At 55.6% G+C, this 15,012-nt stretch overlaps 3 protein-coding genes across 4 annotated transcripts; 2 read left to right on the plus strand and 1 right to left on the minus strand.

Moving 5' to 3' along the window:
• The first annotated feature begins 264 nt into the window (after window positions 1-264).
• On the plus strand, window positions 265-4,020 carry SCRN2 (secernin 2). Of its 2 annotated transcripts, XM_046675786.1 has the most exons (8): window positions 265-369; window positions 753-926; window positions 1,205-1,386; window positions 1,972-2,171; window positions 2,632-2,847; window positions 2,985-3,150; window positions 3,248-3,428; window positions 3,697-4,020. In XM_046675786.1, exons 2-8 carry the CDS (start codon window positions 753-755, stop codon window positions 3,853-3,855), a joined length of 1,278 nt encoding a protein of 425 aa, XP_046531742.1. In that variant the 5' UTR covers window positions 265-369; the 3' UTR covers window positions 3,856-4,020. The 2 variants fall into 2 exon arrangements, with proteins under 2 accessions (XP_046531742.1, XP_046531743.1); XM_046675787.1 differs by lacking the exon at window positions 265-369 and having other exon boundaries at window positions 785-926; window positions 1,205-1,564.
• Window positions 4,021-4,525: 505 nt separating this feature from the next.
• Window positions 4,526-9,518, minus strand: LRRC46 (leucine rich repeat containing 46). The gene is made up of 8 exons (XM_046675788.1): window positions 9,164-9,518; window positions 8,958-9,063; window positions 7,302-7,410; window positions 6,444-6,490; window positions 6,069-6,178; window positions 5,817-5,886; window positions 5,339-5,487; window positions 4,526-5,030 (listed from the first exon to the last, which is right to left on the minus strand). The coding sequence occupies exons 1-8, from the start codon at window positions 9,171-9,173 to the stop codon at window positions 4,660-4,662; spliced, it is 972 nt and encodes a 323-aa protein (XP_046531744.1). The 5' UTR covers window positions 9,174-9,518; the 3' UTR covers window positions 4,526-4,659.
• A 26-nt stretch (window positions 9,519-9,544) lies between these two features.
• MRPL10 (mitochondrial ribosomal protein L10) lies at window positions 9,545-14,964 on the plus strand. The gene is made up of 5 exons (XM_046675789.1): window positions 9,545-9,696; window positions 11,642-11,811; window positions 12,662-12,826; window positions 13,076-13,220; window positions 13,991-14,964. The coding sequence occupies exons 1-5, from the start codon at window positions 9,645-9,647 to the stop codon at window positions 14,245-14,247; spliced, it is 789 nt and encodes a 262-aa protein (XP_046531745.1). The 5' UTR covers window positions 9,545-9,644; the 3' UTR covers window positions 14,248-14,964.
• The last annotated feature ends 48 nt before the right edge of the window (window positions 14,965-15,012 follow it).

The following is a 15,012-nucleotide window of genomic DNA, read 5'->3' on the forward strand; positions in this document are numbered from 1 at the left end:
GCTGTCTAACAAATCAACCCAGTTTTTCTTTCATTTCTTTTCACGTGGGCTCCTTTCCACCCCTAGCTCCAGCTCCCCACAGTCACCTCATTGGCGGAGCCCGCGAGTTGCCCCAGCTTTTATCTGGCCTTTCTGAAAGCTGGCCGGAAAGGGCAGGGAGTCAGGCAGGATTTGGACAGCCGTTGCAAGAAACGGTGCTGGCGCGCCCCCTGATGGAAAGAGGCGGAACTGCAGGTGCTCGGTTCCGGCTCCACCCCCCGGGCAAGGGCTTCCAGGTCACCTGGGAGTCTCCGCCCAGTAGGACAGACCTGACCCGCGGCGGAGGCGGTGGCGCTGGGGACCAAGCTGGGGAGCTTGCAAGGAGAGAGGGTGAGGGGCATGCAGTATTGGGGAAGCCAGAAGGGGTGGTCAGAAGAGGGGCATGGGACTTTTGGAGAAGGGTGGGGTAGCAAGGGAGATGGTCCCACTACTGTACCCAGGGACCAGGACTCCCAGTAGGGCAGGGCCCTCACATGCAGGGTCTGTGCCCGCCTGCTGACTCCCAAGCCTGGAGCTTGGGGAGCGAGTAGGTGCTTCCGTTGCACACGCTGTGCCTAGAGCGTGGTGGGGTGCCGAGAGTCCAGAACCCAAGGACAGTGTCTTCCCCGAGTGTCTTTGGACGTATTGAGAGAGAGGCTCCGTAGGACTGAGCCGTGGCCAGGATGGTGGAGAGGTGGCATAGGAGAGACACACTCACTCCTACCTCTCCCCAGATGGCATCATCCAACCCTGACGCCCCATGTTCCTGCGACTGCTTTGTCTCGGTGCCCCCTGCCTCGGCCATCCCAGCTGTGATCTTTGCCAAGAACTCAGACAGACCCCGGGACGAAGTGCAGGAGGTGGTGTTTATGCCAGCAGAAACTCATGTTCCTGGGAGCCGGCTCCAGGTGGGTTAGGCCTTATGGGGTGCCGGGAGGTGTGGCAGATCTAGGCATTCTTCTAAAACCTTCCTCCTCTGCTCCCCATACCCGGAAGCCGCCAGATATGGTGGAAAGAGCATGAGCTTCGAGTCTAGCAATCTGACCCTAGCCTATTATTTAACCTCTGTTGGCCTCAGTTTCATCATCTGTAAAATGGGAATGATAAGACATTCCTTTAAGAGCTAAGGGGACTGGCACACTCCCCCTTTCTGGGTGGATTCTCCCTTCTCCTCCTTTACCCACAGTGCACCTACATTGAGGTGGAACAGGTGTCGAAGACCCACGCTGTGATCCTGAGCCGCCCTTCTTGGCTGTGGGGGGCTGAGATGGGCGCCAACGAGCATGGTGTTTGCATTGGCAACGAGGCTGTGTGGACCAAGGAGCCAGCTGGGGAGGGGGAAGCCCTACTGGGCATGGATCTGCTCAGGTGCGGACCCTGCCCTCTCTCATCTTTTCAACACGCCGGACCTCTGGGGGCTGAGTACCGACCCAGGCCATCCTCCCCTCCCCCAAGCCTGGGCAGCAGGGTCTCCTTTCCGCCCACCATGCCCCCACCAGGGAGGCTGCTCCTGCCCGCCTTCTCCTGGCCCCATCTCCACAGCCAGGTAAGGAGCTAACAAATCTGGCCACCTCTGGGCCTCTGGTGGCCCAGAAATATGGCAGTGGTATTAAATTATTTTTTCAGTACGAGTAACGTTTTTTTCAAATGAAATCTCATATGGAGTCCCGATTTGTAAAACCAATAAAGCAGAGCAGCTCGGATTAAAGAGAGGTTGGGGAGCTGGGGATGTATCTCTCCCCGAGGCTATGTTTCAGACCTTTCCATGGAACCCGTGGAGACAGCTTGAAAACCACTGGCCTAACTGTGCTAAATACAACCAATGTGGGCAAGTTTCCTGTGACTTGGGCCTATCATCAAACCTCTCTGGGCCTCTCCTGTCCACTGGAGCTTCTGCCATCAGCCACTGATAGCCCCTCGCCCTTCTATCCCCTGGACCTCTCTTTGTGCCAGGCTGGCTTTAGAACGGAGCAGCTCAGCCCAGGAGGCCTTGCACGTGATCACAGGCTTGCTGGAGCGCTACGGGCAAGGGGGCAGCTGCCGAGAGGACCCCACGCCATTCTGCTACCACAACACCTTCCTGCTGGCCGACCGGACCGAGGCGTGGGTGCTGGAGACGGCGGGGAGGCTGTGGGCTGCACACAGGATCCAGGGTGAGGGGCCCGGCATGGGGCTGGCCTCCCAGAGCTGTTCCCCTTCTGCCAGGCTTGAGAGGGGGTGGGAAAGATGGTGCTGGCAGGGAAGGCCCTATCCAGGTGCAAACCTCTTGGGTTGCAGGGACATCTGGGGAGATGGGAAATGAACCCACATGGGAACTTATCCTCCCCCCTTCACTTGGTAAAGTCTTCTTGTGCTCCAACCTGCTGCTTCCCCTGGGGAGCCTTCCTGGACTTCCTGGTGGTCAGGTTTCCCCCTTCCGTGTAACCAGGCGCCTCTTCTTGATCACACTCACCACAGTTGCAAGCTCGCGTTTATTTCTGTGATCGTTCTGTCTGTCTCCCCCTCCACGAGGCAGGTCTGTTCTTTTCACTATTGTGTTCTCAGCACCTAGCCTAGCGCCTGGTGCAGAATAGGTGCTTAATGATAAATGAGCAATCCCTGTCTCCTCCACAGAGGGGGCCCGCAACATCTCCAACCAACTGAGCATCGGCACGGACATCTCTGCAGAGCACCCCGAGCTTCGGACCCACGCCCAGGCCCAGGGCTGGTGGGGTGGGCAGAGCACCTTTGACTTCGCTCAGGTCTTCTCCCTGACCCAGCAGCCTGTGCGCATGGAGGCCGCCAAGGCCCGCTTCCGGGCTGGGCGGGAGCTGCTGCAGCAACAGCAAGGTCAGTGGGTGGACGGGTGGGGGCTAGGAGGGCCAGAGCGGTGCCAGCCTCTCTCCCATTCCAGCTTCGGGGGGTTTGCTCTGAGGCCAGAGGTCCCCCTCTGCCCTGGGACCCCCTCACCAGGTCCTCCTTGGCAGGGGGCATCACGGCCGAGGTGATGATGGGCATCCTCAGGAACAAGGAGAGCGGCATCTGTATGGACTCTGGAGGCTTCCGCACCACGGCCAGCATGGTGTCCATCCTGCCCCGGGATCCCACACAGCCCTGCGTCCACTTCCTCACTGCCACGCCAGACCCGTCCAGGTGAGAGGCATGCGGGTGGGGAGGGCTGGGGAGAGTGCCAGGCAGGGGCGATGGAGGGACGTGATAGCCCTCGATTCTTCCATCTATGTCCCATTAGGTCAGTGTTCAAACCTTTCATCTTTGGGGTGGGGGCGGCCCAGGCCCCCCAGGTGCTCTCGCCCACTTTTGGAGCACAGGACCCTGCTCGGACCCTGCCCCGATTCCAGACTCAGGTGGATCGCCGGCACATTCTCTACCGTGGACACCAGGTGGCCCTGGGGCTGATGGAGAGTGAGCAGGTAACCCCCAGGGAATAGGGCTACCCTAGGGGGAACGAGTCACCTCCCCCACCCACAACTGGGGCTTTGGAAATATGAGGGGACCTGGGAGTGGAGAGACTCCAGAGCTGGGGAGAGGGGTCTCTCCCTTCAAAGCCAGGTGCTCAGGAGGATGTCAGGTGGTCTATCCTTTCTCCTGCTTGTGTAAGACAGCAGACATGCCCCCCTTAATCTGGAGGGAAGCCCCTGGACTCTGTCCCCAGGGCTCATCTCTACCATTCCTGGGCAGGGTCAGGGGCAGCAGCTCCGGCAGAAGCAGCGGGACCTGGAGCAGGAAGGCCTGGAGGCTGCGCGGGCGCTGCTGGCTGGGGAGTGGGCCCCACCGCCCCAGGAGCTGGGCGGCCTCTTCCAGGCCTTTGTGGAGAGGGAGAGCCGGGTGTACGCCTGAGCAGCACAGCTCCTCGCAGCCTAGGCTGGGGTGCAGGGGGCTGGGGGTGGGCGCAGGACCCCTGGGGTAGTGGGATCAGAGCAGTCCCTTCGCCACCCTCACCTTGTTCTGAGTGGCTAGCTCGGCCTTTGCCTTAATAAATGTTTTATTTCCTTGTTCAGTGAACTTGATCCCATGTCCAGTGGGGGTGGGAGAGCCAAGTGAAGGCAAAGGGCAGTGCTGAGCTGGCCACAGGGCCTCTGGTTGCCTTGCGGGGCAGCAGCTTCTTCTGACTTGGGGGATGGGGACTAGATGGTGAAGGTCACGGAGGGGCCTGTGAGGAGGGGCGGCCTCCCCAGACGTGTGAGTGTGTGTGCATGAAACATCATGCCTGGCACAGCAGGCAGTTTCTGTTTGGGAAGAATTAGGACCACAGCTTGAACCTTGGAAGGCCACTCCCTAGGGGTAGCAGTGAGATGTGCCCACCATGAGACGGCCTCCTCCCCTCAGGGGCCAGGCAGCCAGGTGGGGTCCCTGAGAAGGTGCCAGCCCTGTGGGTAGTTCCTGAACTATCAGAAACTTGTTCTTTGCAGTCAGGCTGCTCATTATGGTTCTGCTTTTCTGCGCTTGTCGCCCAGTGCCTGTACTGACTGCTTCCCCTGAGATGCCCCCAAGTGACGTGAAAGACATCTTCAGGGCCTGGAGACACTTTATTGGGTCTAGGCTCCTGCCACAGGCGAGGGCTCTGAGAACGAGGGGCCCACCCACTCCTTGTTCGCCCCATTCCTTGTGCCTGCGGCTTTGCTGATAGGGATGGGCTGCGCTTCATTTCTTGATTCTTTTGGTCATAGTTTTGGTTGTGCTGGTGGCTCCGGGCAGAGGGGCCTTAGGGGCTGTGGCTGCTCTGGGCCCCTTCCTTGCCTGGACAGTGCTGTGCTGGCCCCTGGGAAACGGAGGGCACGGTTTCTTGGTGGCAGAGGAGACTTGAGGTAAGGAGGCAGGCTTGGGGGGTGTCTCCTTCCCCTCCCTGGGAATGCCAGAAGGGCTGCTGTCCCCAGCCATGGGCCCCCCAGGCAGCATGGGGAGGTCAGTGAGCACCGGCTGTGTCTCCATCCTCAGAAGGTGCTCCATCAGGGCCACCTGCTGCCTGTGCTCCTTGTGCCTGCTCATCTCCTGCTCCAGCTCCTTGAGGAAGCCTGTGAGGGGCCGGGATGGGGGGTGGTGGATGGAGCCCCAGGTTCAGCAGGAGGGTCCCTGGGCTGAGGCAGAAGGTCTCTGGCTGACTCCCTGAGCAGACTACCCCCTGTCATCCCTAATGGGGAGGAGCTTGAGGCTGGGGCAGGGAGGCTGTGTCACCTGCATGCCCAGACTGATACCTGGCCCTGGCTGCACTGTCCGTCCTCCTCTGGCCCTGATGCTGACCTAGACTTGGGGCCACCTCCCCAGACACCGGAGGGCAGGAGTGAGCTCTGGGGAGGCTGCAAGCCTTGGAAAGCAGGGTCACCTTGCTCTGAGCAGAACGGGCTGCTCAGCTCCGGGAACTCCTCGTCCTCATCGCCTGAGGCTTTCTCCTCTTCGTCCGAGGCCCAGCGCTCTGACACACGCTGCCCATCCAGGTCCAGGAGCAGTGGCAGAGCTTCTGTCACCAGCTCCCTGCAGGGCAAAAAGAGCAGAGGCTACCCAGGAGAGCACTCCTGGGTGGAGCCTGGGAGGATGTGAAGACACAGGCCACCACACTCACACCCGGAGGGCAGGTGGCTCACCAGCTGGGAGATGGGCCTGTGGTCAGCCCCAAAGAGCTAAGGGCTGGCTCCGTGTGGAGTTATGGGGGTGGAAGGGAAAAAAGGGCTGACTTGAGCTGAGGTTGGGGAGGAGAAGGTGCCATGGACAGTGACCTCAGGTTTGCAGGCTGAGGGGGAGCCCACGTGGAGTGAGGAGGAGCTCAGACATACTCCTTTCTGCCATCTTCAATTCCTCCTCACCTGTAGCCATCCTGGTTGGTGCAGCTGTTTCCAGTGAGGTTGAGGATGAGAAGGCTCTGGGGGAACTCATCTGCATGCACCAAAGAGGGGAATGAGGCTCTCATACCCATCGAACAGCCCGAATACTACCTCTTTGCCCAGCCCCCGGCCGCCTGGAAGATGTGCCGCTAATGGAAGCACAAGGAGATGGGGCAGAGAGGAGGGAGGGCCCCACATGGACTGATTCATGAGCCGGGGCAAGGGCGTTCCTACCCAGCTTCAGGGTTTCTATCAGGTTCTCAGAAAGGTCCAGCAACTGGAGGTACGGGAGGACAAGGAGGTTTTCCACCTGCCTGATTTGGTTTCCTGCCAGAGACAGGAATCTGTAGGGGAGGGGAGGGGTGCAGAGACAGAGCTGAATCAGAACAGCTGGAGGGGGCAGGGAGGCACCAGGCGCCCAGGCCCCCTGGTGAGGCACCTGGATGTCAAGTGGGGACAGATGGCCTTCTGGGGTGAGGCAGAGTAGGCTTGCTAGGTCCTCAGCTGGCAAGAAGCCAGGCTTGGAGAGGTCTGAACCAGTTTTTTGGGAGTGTTCCTAGGTTTCCCTCCTGCCCCCCACAGCCCCCGCCTGAGCTTGGCACCACATACCGCAAGGAGGGGATGCAGGCCAGGTTCTCAATTCGCTGGATCTTATTCTGCAGGAAAAAACCAAGGCAGGGAAACCAAGCTGAGGTCAGCTGGGTGGGGGACCTTTAAAGGGACAAAGCCTCAAGACCAGGTCCACTCTTAGCTGGAGATCTGGCACCTTGGGGATGAGCACCACCTCCTTGAACTGGCAGTCACTACCCTGGGATGACTTGCTTTCTCCAGGTGGATGGTTAAGGGTGTAAACTTGGGGCTGGCCAAACTTGATTAAAGGTTACCTTGTTCACCCGAAAACCAAAGGGTGACTGGGAAATCAGGGAAGGAAACCAAGGGGCCACAGGGAAATGGAAAAGGCCTTGTTGGTGGCTTGTGTACATGGAGGGAACGAAGAACATATATGACTTCGCTTTGTAAAGTTCCTGTAGGGGAGGGTTAAGGGAGCTGGGTATATTCAACCACGGTTGAAGATCAACAACCAACCACCACCACCACCACCACCACCAGCCTTCAAGGTTCTGAAGGATGCAGAGGAATCTTCTTGGTTCCCTCTTTCTCTTCTTCAAAACAGGAAATGGGCTCGAGCTATATAACATGAGATATTTAGGGCAGACACCAAGAAGAACTTGTAGACCAAGAGAAGTGTCTGACAAAAAACTGATTCAAGAGCATGCTCTGGATCTCTTGGGAGGATTGGTCTTTCAATTCAGAAGAATTCCTGATTCATCTGGGAATAGTTTCAGTGAAGGTCTGCCTGCCTGAACCCCAGGGAATGGGCACGACATCCTGGTTGGCTCCTTTCAGATTAGACAGACTTGCCCCACAGCGGGGAGGGGGGAGGCAGGGGAAGGCACAAGGAGTTACCGCTTGCAGATAGAGGCTGTGAAGATTCTGGAGGCCCTCTAGGTTCTTGATGGTGGTAATCCCCTCCCGGTCCAGGCGGACAGTCTGCAGTTCAGCAAGAGTGTGAAACCTAGAGAAGGGTCAGCAGAGGGTGAAGCAGAGTGTAGCAGGGGAGGTGTTTCGTGGAGGGGTGGAGGGGTGGATGGCTGAGTGACTTTGACCAGGTGTCAGGTGCACCTTCTTGGCTCATGAGGTGGTGTCCAGATCATGAATCTGGGTTGACTTGGAGACCTGGGTCTCTGTCGGCAGCACTGGGAAGGATCAGAGGGAGAGACATGCGAGGGCCTTTGGACTGGGAAGCTGGTAATGGCAGCTTATGGTTCCTGGAGAGACACTGAGGCAAGGGGAGCCTCCTCGAGCCAGCTTGGCTGGTGGAGGCTGAGGCTGGGACAGAGATGAGACCATCTCTGCAGGAAGATCTTTCCTCACCTCCCTTTTGAGAGGGAGGGAAAGTCACTTGTTCCATCCAGTCACTCATTAATTCTACAGCATTTACTGTGTGCCTACTAGAGACAAATGAGCGTCCCTGCCTGCCAGTATTAGGGGAGCAGGCCAAACATCTATGACAAGTGGATGACAGAGGCAAGTGCAAGGGACTAAGGCAGTACGTGGGCTGTGCACCGAGTCTAGAGTAGGGGCATCAGGGAATGCTTCCTAGAGGAGGTGACTGATGAGTAGGAGTTAGCCAGGAAGGTGAGGAGAAGGCATTTCAAGCAGAAGGAAGAGTATGTGCTAATCCAGCCCTCGTCTGACTTTAATGTGCCCATGAATCCCTTGGGGGTCTTGCTAAAATGCAGATTCTGATCCAGCAGGTCTGAGGTGGGCCTGAGATTCTTCATTTCTAACCAGCTCCCAGGTGATGCTGATGTGCATGCCAACCCCAGCACCACTCTGAGTAGTGAGGTGCTAAGGTGAGAACACAAGGTCTTAGAGGAATTGCACACTGTGGAGAGTGGCAAGAAATGAGGCTGAGGAGCCAGCCCCATGGTGTAGTGGTTAAGTTCAGGGTGTTCCGCTTCGGTGGCCTTGGTTTGCAGGTTCGGATCCTGGGCACAGACCTACACCACTCATCAGCCATGCTGTGGCGGTGACCCACATATAAAGTGGAGGAAGATTGGCACAGATGTTAGCTCAGAGCCAATCTTCCTCAAGCAAAAAAAGAGGAAGATTAGCAACAGATGTTAGCTCAGGGCCAATCTTCCTCGGGGTGGGGGGGGAAGAAATAAGGCTGAAAAGACAGCAGAGTTCAACTCATGCTAAGGTGTTTGGATTTTATTCTCGTGGTACTTGGGAGCCAAGGCAGGTTCTATCAGGGAGTTTGTCATTTAAAAGAATCATTTTGGCAACAGTAACAGTATGGGGAGTCTGCACTGGGGGTAGAGAGAGTAATTCGTTTTTTGAGAGGTGATGACAGCCTTATCTAAGGCAGTTGAGTGGGCATGGTGAAAAAGAAACGGAATGATTTTTAAGGAAGGAAAATCAATTGGATATTACCACTGATTGAATGTGTGAAGTAAAGAAGGGGACAAAGATGAGTTGACAAATCAGTACAGCCCAGGGGACTAGTCATTCTGCGTTTCAGTCTTCCAGCACCCCTTTCCTCCCCCGTGCACTCACATCTTCTCTGACAGATCCTCATCCTGAGGGAAGGCCAAATTCCGCTTAGTGATAAGGGCTTCAGTGATGCACACGCCCCCTCCCTCTGGACTCTCGGCAAGATTAGCTGTGAAAAGATGCGTCCAGTTGTTACACTTCCTTGTTCTTGGAGGCCTGACCCCACTGTTATCCAACAGTTCTACCCACCATCCCACCTCCCTACTCACCTCCAGGCATGATCTAAAGGCTGCTGGCCTGGGGCGGGGTTGGAACGAAGCGGAGCCGAGCAGTTTGGACCGCCCCTGGGGATGGCGGAACTCAGGATAGTATGAGAAGAAGCTCAGAGACTTGGGGAACAAGGGAAAAGGGTTGATTCGGGGCAAATTATTGAGGTGGGATAGAAGACAAAAGTAAATGGAGGTGGAGGGTCTGGAGTTTGATGGGTGTAGAGCAGCTCCGTGGATCGCACACCGGGGGATTGAGGGTGCAGAAGGAGAGGAAAGCGCGGCTCCTAGGAGTCTGGCGTCGTTGCCAGGAGACCGGACGCCAGGTGGGGCGTCAGGGAGGGTGGGGTGGCAGTTGCCGGGCTCAGCGCATGCGGATTACTGCTCCAGCCGGCGGATCTGCCCGCTACTTCCGGCCGCAGGGCTTCCCACAATCCTTAGCTCCTTCCGTCTCGGTCGCCTCCCGTCGCTTCTTCCGGTGGCGATGGCTGCGGCCGTGGTTGGGACGCTGCGAGGGGTTCTCCTGCCCCAGGCGGGTAAGGAGCAGCACAAGTCCTCATGGCGCGTTCCGGCCGGTGGTCTCTGTTCCTCGTCTCCCCGCCTCTACTACTGATCTCCTCCCCTAATCTCTGACCCCAGGCCGCTCCCGATGACCCCAGCTAGATCGCCGGCCTCCTTCCCCCATCTAATCCCTCGTGACTGCAGAGTCTACTAATAACAGCAACACAGCAATAATGTCAACGACAGCCACAATATTTATTCCCCACGCCGCAGCCCCTCATTTTCTTTGGGTTTCTGTAACCCACCACCCAGCTCTTGCTGGCCCCTAGAGTTTTCTTTGCCTGGACCACTCTCCGGCCCGACCTTGGGTCCATGCCCCCTGCTTAAGGTCTCAGCCTAAATGTCACCTCCTCAGGCTTTCCCTGGCCACCCTCTGCAGAGAAGATTTCCTCTGTTAAATCTGTACATTGCACCGTGTTTATTGACCCCTTAGGCATATCACAGTCTGCAATTTTCTATTTATTTGTCGTCTTCTCTGTTAAACTTCCTAAGGGCAGAGCCCTATTCATTCATCAAAGCAGGTGGCATGGTGCCTGACCTTAGTAGGCAAGCAATAGATGTTTGCTTAGTGAATGATTTTGAGCACATAATTTAGGTCAGGTACAGTGGTAAGTGCTTTACATGTCTCATCTCAATTAAGTCTTACAGCACCCTATGAAGAAGTCTCACCCCAGCAATTCTCCATGCTCTCTGACTGTTAGAGCCACTTTTAGGGGAGCTTTTCCCTGGGGTGCCATCGCAATCTTGGGAAAGGCTGAAAGTGGGGAGCTCTAGCTTGGGTTCTTTCGTCGAGGATGAAGGGGTCGCTTTGGCTCAGGGCTTTCAAGTGGCTCCCTTGTCTTCTGAGGGGCACTCTCAGTGACACCTTTGAACAAGAAGAGCAGAAGGAAGGGAGACTAGTTTGGGGAGCTGTGAGGGCCGTGTAACTTCTTTTCCCCTCTTGCTTCAAATTGAGGGAGAAGGCTTCAGAGCAGTGCTTACGGCAGTGGTTTTCAAACTTTGGCATGTGTCAGGAGCACTGTTTGCTGGCTCCACTCCGGTAGCTTCTGATTCAGTGGGTCTGGGATGGGCCCTGAGAATTTGTATTTCTAGCAAGTTCCTAGGCGATGCTGAGGTTGGGATGGGGGTTGGGGATATACTCTGAGAACCACTCGCTTAGACCAGGGATTGGCAAATTATGGCAGGGCTGGTCACCAGGTTTTAGAGATAGTTTTATTGGAGCACAGCCACATTTATTTGTTTATATCTTGTCTGTGATTGCTTTCCTGATACAAGGGCTGAGTTGAGCAGTAGCAAGTGTCTGTATGGCTCTCAAACTTAACGTATTTATTTTTTGGCCATCTAAGGAGAAGTTTGCTCAGTCCTCTCCCCTGTTTTTTAATGTGTTCAAATTGCTTTCGTCTTTGTTCTCATCTTTCCCCCATCTCTGTGCATAAAGAAGAGCTGGAGAAGTGGGAGCCTCAACGGATAAAGGAACTGACCTAAGGTCACTCGTTAAAGAGAAGAGAAGATTTGGGAATTCAGACTGTCCCACTCTTGTGCTGAGTTTAGCTCTCTGCACGTGGTTCTCTCTGCCCAGAGGGTGGCCGCTTTTTTTTTTTTTTTGGAGGAAGATTAGCCCTGAGCTAACTACTGCCAATCCTCCTCTTTTTGCTGAAGAAGACTGGCCCTGAGCTAACATCCATGCCCATCTTCCTCTACTTTATACGTGGGATGCCTACCACAGCATGGCTTTTGCCAAGCGGTGCCATGTCCGCACCCGGGATCTGAACCAGCGAACCCCGGGCCGCCAGGAAATGGAACATGCGAACTTAACCACTGCGCCACTGGGCCGGCCCCGAAGGTGGACTTTTCTCCATCTAGAGCTGACTAAGGCCTCCAAGAGGCTGCATCTCACCACACTGCCGTTTCCTCTTCCAGGCCGGCTGCCCACACTCCAGCCTGTCCGCTGTGGCTCCAAGGCCGTTACCCGCCACCGTCGTGTGATGCACTTTGAGCGGCAGAAGCTGATGGCTCTGACTGAGTATATCCCCCCTAAACCGGCTGTCAACCCGAGATGCCTGCCGCCTCCTCCCAGGCCCCCCCCAGAGGTGAGGAGGAGGCTGGGCGTGTTGATTGGTGGTGGGGTCTGGTCTCTGTGGCCATAATGAAGTAGCACCCCAGGACACAGTCATTCACATCATTACTTCCCCACTCTGACCCCGTGGTCCAGATACTTTAAAATAGAATCTGTACTTGATCCTGCCTTAGCCTTTGGGCTCTGTGGATTGGACAGGTTTCCCGAAATTCTTTCACTTATTGCTTGTCTCCAAAATCGTGTGTGTGAAAGCTCTCCAGGCAGGTGGGAGTAGGGGAGGGTATCTCTCCTGTCTTGAAAGGACTTGAAGCTCCCACATTTTCCTAGAAGGATGATAAAGGTTTCCTTAAAAAAGAACAGAGAGACCAGTGGAGAATTTGTAATTTTATGGTGGTTCTCAGGGCCACAATTTCTCAACTTTGAAAAGCACTGTCTTAAGAAAATGTCTTGTTCTGTGAAAATCTTTCAATTTTGAATTAACACTGCAAAAGAATTATCTCATATTTATAATTGGTAAAATAATTCAACATGAGTACAGTGTCTGAGGGATAATTGGAGTAATTTTGACGACATTATGGTCAAATAACGGTGACTGGGTCAGATTGCTGACCAGTTCAGGGGGACTGAGCATTCTCGGGTTTGAAAAACACTTCTCTGAGGACTGTGATTATCTAATGAAAATGAAAAGGTTACAGTTGGAGATGGAGCATGTCTCTGAGAGTCGGGGGCCCAACCATCCTGCTGTTCTCTGATCTTTCAAACGTTTGGGCGTCACTGGGAGCCCCAGCAGTGCCCCTGTGGGAGCAAGGGATGCAAGGAGAAGAGGCAGCTTAGTCCCCTTGGTCATCTCTCTTTGACTTTAGGACACAGGCCTTCTGCGGCTCCTCCGCCGGGAGATAGCAGCGGTTTTCCGAGACAACCGAATGATAGCTGTCTGCCAGAATGTGGCTCTGAGTGCAGAGGACAAGCTTCTTATGAGGCACCAGCTGCGGAAACACAAGATCTTGATGAAGGTCTTCCCCAACCAGGTAGGGAGTGGCCCTCTGGTGGGGTTGCCCATATTCCCCTGCCCCTGCCAACTCACCCCAGCATCTCTCCCTAGATGTGGCACTTCGGACTCCTCCCTCCACAAGCGACCCTCTAGTCTGGTGCCTGAACTGTGATTAGGGGCTGAAGAGACCCTTGGGTTGTATCCTCAGCCTGATGCGGCCTGTGACCAAGGTGGGCGGCTCTTCCTCCCACTTGTCCCTAAGAAGCCCTTCTTTCCTGCTGTCCAGGTCCTGAAGCCCTTCCTGGAGGATTCCAAGTACCAAAACCTGCTGCCCCTTTTCGTGGGGCACAACCTGCTACTGGTCAGTGAAGAGCCCAAAGTCAAGGAGATGGTGCGAATCTTGAAGGGTATGCCTTTCCTGCCACTGCTAGGTGAGCAAGCACCCCTGCCACTCGAGGGTGGGATCAAGGGAGCGGGTACTACAGCAACCTGGTGCCATCTCCTAGGCTTGTGTGGGTAAAGCCGTGGACATCCTTCAAGGGGACATCTTCTCACGAATGGGGCCTGAGTCAATAACACCATTTGCTGAGGGCTGCCTGTGTCACTCTGACTGTGCTGGCTCACTATCTGCATCATTTCTGCACCGGCAGGACTAGGGGAGGCAGAGAGAGGGTTCTGCGGGGGGAGGAAGTTCAGACACCTTGAGTCTAGCACTGGGGTCGTGGGTGCTGAAACCCACACAAAGATGCTTAAAGCAAATAGCCCAAGTAAAGGGTGCTGAGAGTCCGTGAGTGATGTTTCCCAGACTCCCGTGATGCTCACGATCCACGGAGGTACCTATTCGGTGGAGAACGCTGATTTCATAGGTCTCTGTGGGGGCAGGAATCTGTGTTTATGACATCAGCGCCCCCTTCCCACCTACACGCACACTCCATGGTTCTTCAAGAAGGTTTAGGAAACAGTGACTTCGTAGAGTCAGGCCAGGTGGATTTGTCATGTGCGAGTTTTCCAGGGAAGGGTTAGGAAGGGAGGGAGGGGATCCACGCCCAGCAGTGTGAGAGCGGAGTGGGGCACCAGTGCGACCCAGATTTGGGGTAAGGCTGGGAGGAGGAGAAGAGCAATGGAGTGCTTAGGGCTGGAACATTGTTTTCAGAGAGGAAAGGCATTGGTGGGGAGCCCGTCTGACCCTGTGCTCTTCCAGGTGGCTGCATTGACGACACCATCCTCAGCAGGCAGGGCTTCATCAACTACTCCAAGCTTCCCAGCCTGGCCCTGGTGCAGGGCGAGCTGGTGGGAGGGCTTTCCCTCCTAATGACCCAGACCCACTCCGTGCTTCAGCACCAGCCCCTCCAGCTGACTGCCCTGTTGGATCAGTACGTCAGACAGCAACACGAAGTGGACTCCGCCGTGCGAGCCAGTGGGCAGCCCGATCCTCCCACCCCTGTTCCGGACTCGTAGCCAGCTTGTTGTGCCCAGCCTGCCCATAAATACACTCTGCCCCGCAACTGTGCCGTCATCCATTGGAGATGTGGAAGAACTCGGGGTGGGGAGTGGCGTTTGTCACCTGGCTTTCACTGACAGTGACCTCCTCAGATACAGGGCCACTCGGAGATGCAGAGGGATTCCACTTCAGAACGGTGGCTCTTCATCACTGTCTTCCCTAGTTTTCCCAACTTGGGACCTAATAGAAGCAGTCTCTTTCAGCTTTCTGGGCCCAAGGCAGAGAAGATGAACAGAGGAGGGTACTGCCCTCTGCCTCCGTGTTCACTGTCCCTTGCTGCATGTGTCTCCCAGCCTATCACCTCGGGGGCCTAACATGCCAGAATAGCTCAACTGAGTAATTGTGCTCGGAATGGCATCTGTTGAGAACCTCTGTGCCTCCCACCTTACATGTGTTAGCTCTTTTATTCCTCCCTGTGTCATCCCCATTTGACAGAGAAGAAAACTAAAGGGCGGAGAAGTTAAATAGCCTGCCCAAGGTCGTGCAGTTAGTAAGTAGCAGGACAGGACTTGAGCCAGGCTCTCTGCTCTGAAGACCGTGCCCTGAGTTTCTACACTAGAGAGTGCTCATTAGGGTCCCAGGTGTGCTTGGTTGTTAATTCTCCGCCCTCGGGGTATACTGTGTTCTGGAAGGGTTGGGAGCACTGCTTTATGATAAAAATGAAATGCATTTTACTTATTCTGTTTTGCCATTTACAAGCTTATCCTCCCTGTAGACTTATT

Source organism: Equus quagga, chromosome 11, assembly GCF_021613505.1.
Source record: "Equus quagga isolate Etosha38 chromosome 11, UCLA_HA_Equagga_1.0, whole genome shotgun sequence".
NCBI classification, from domain to species: domain Eukaryota; kingdom Metazoa; phylum Chordata; class Mammalia; order Perissodactyla; family Equidae; genus Equus; species Equus quagga.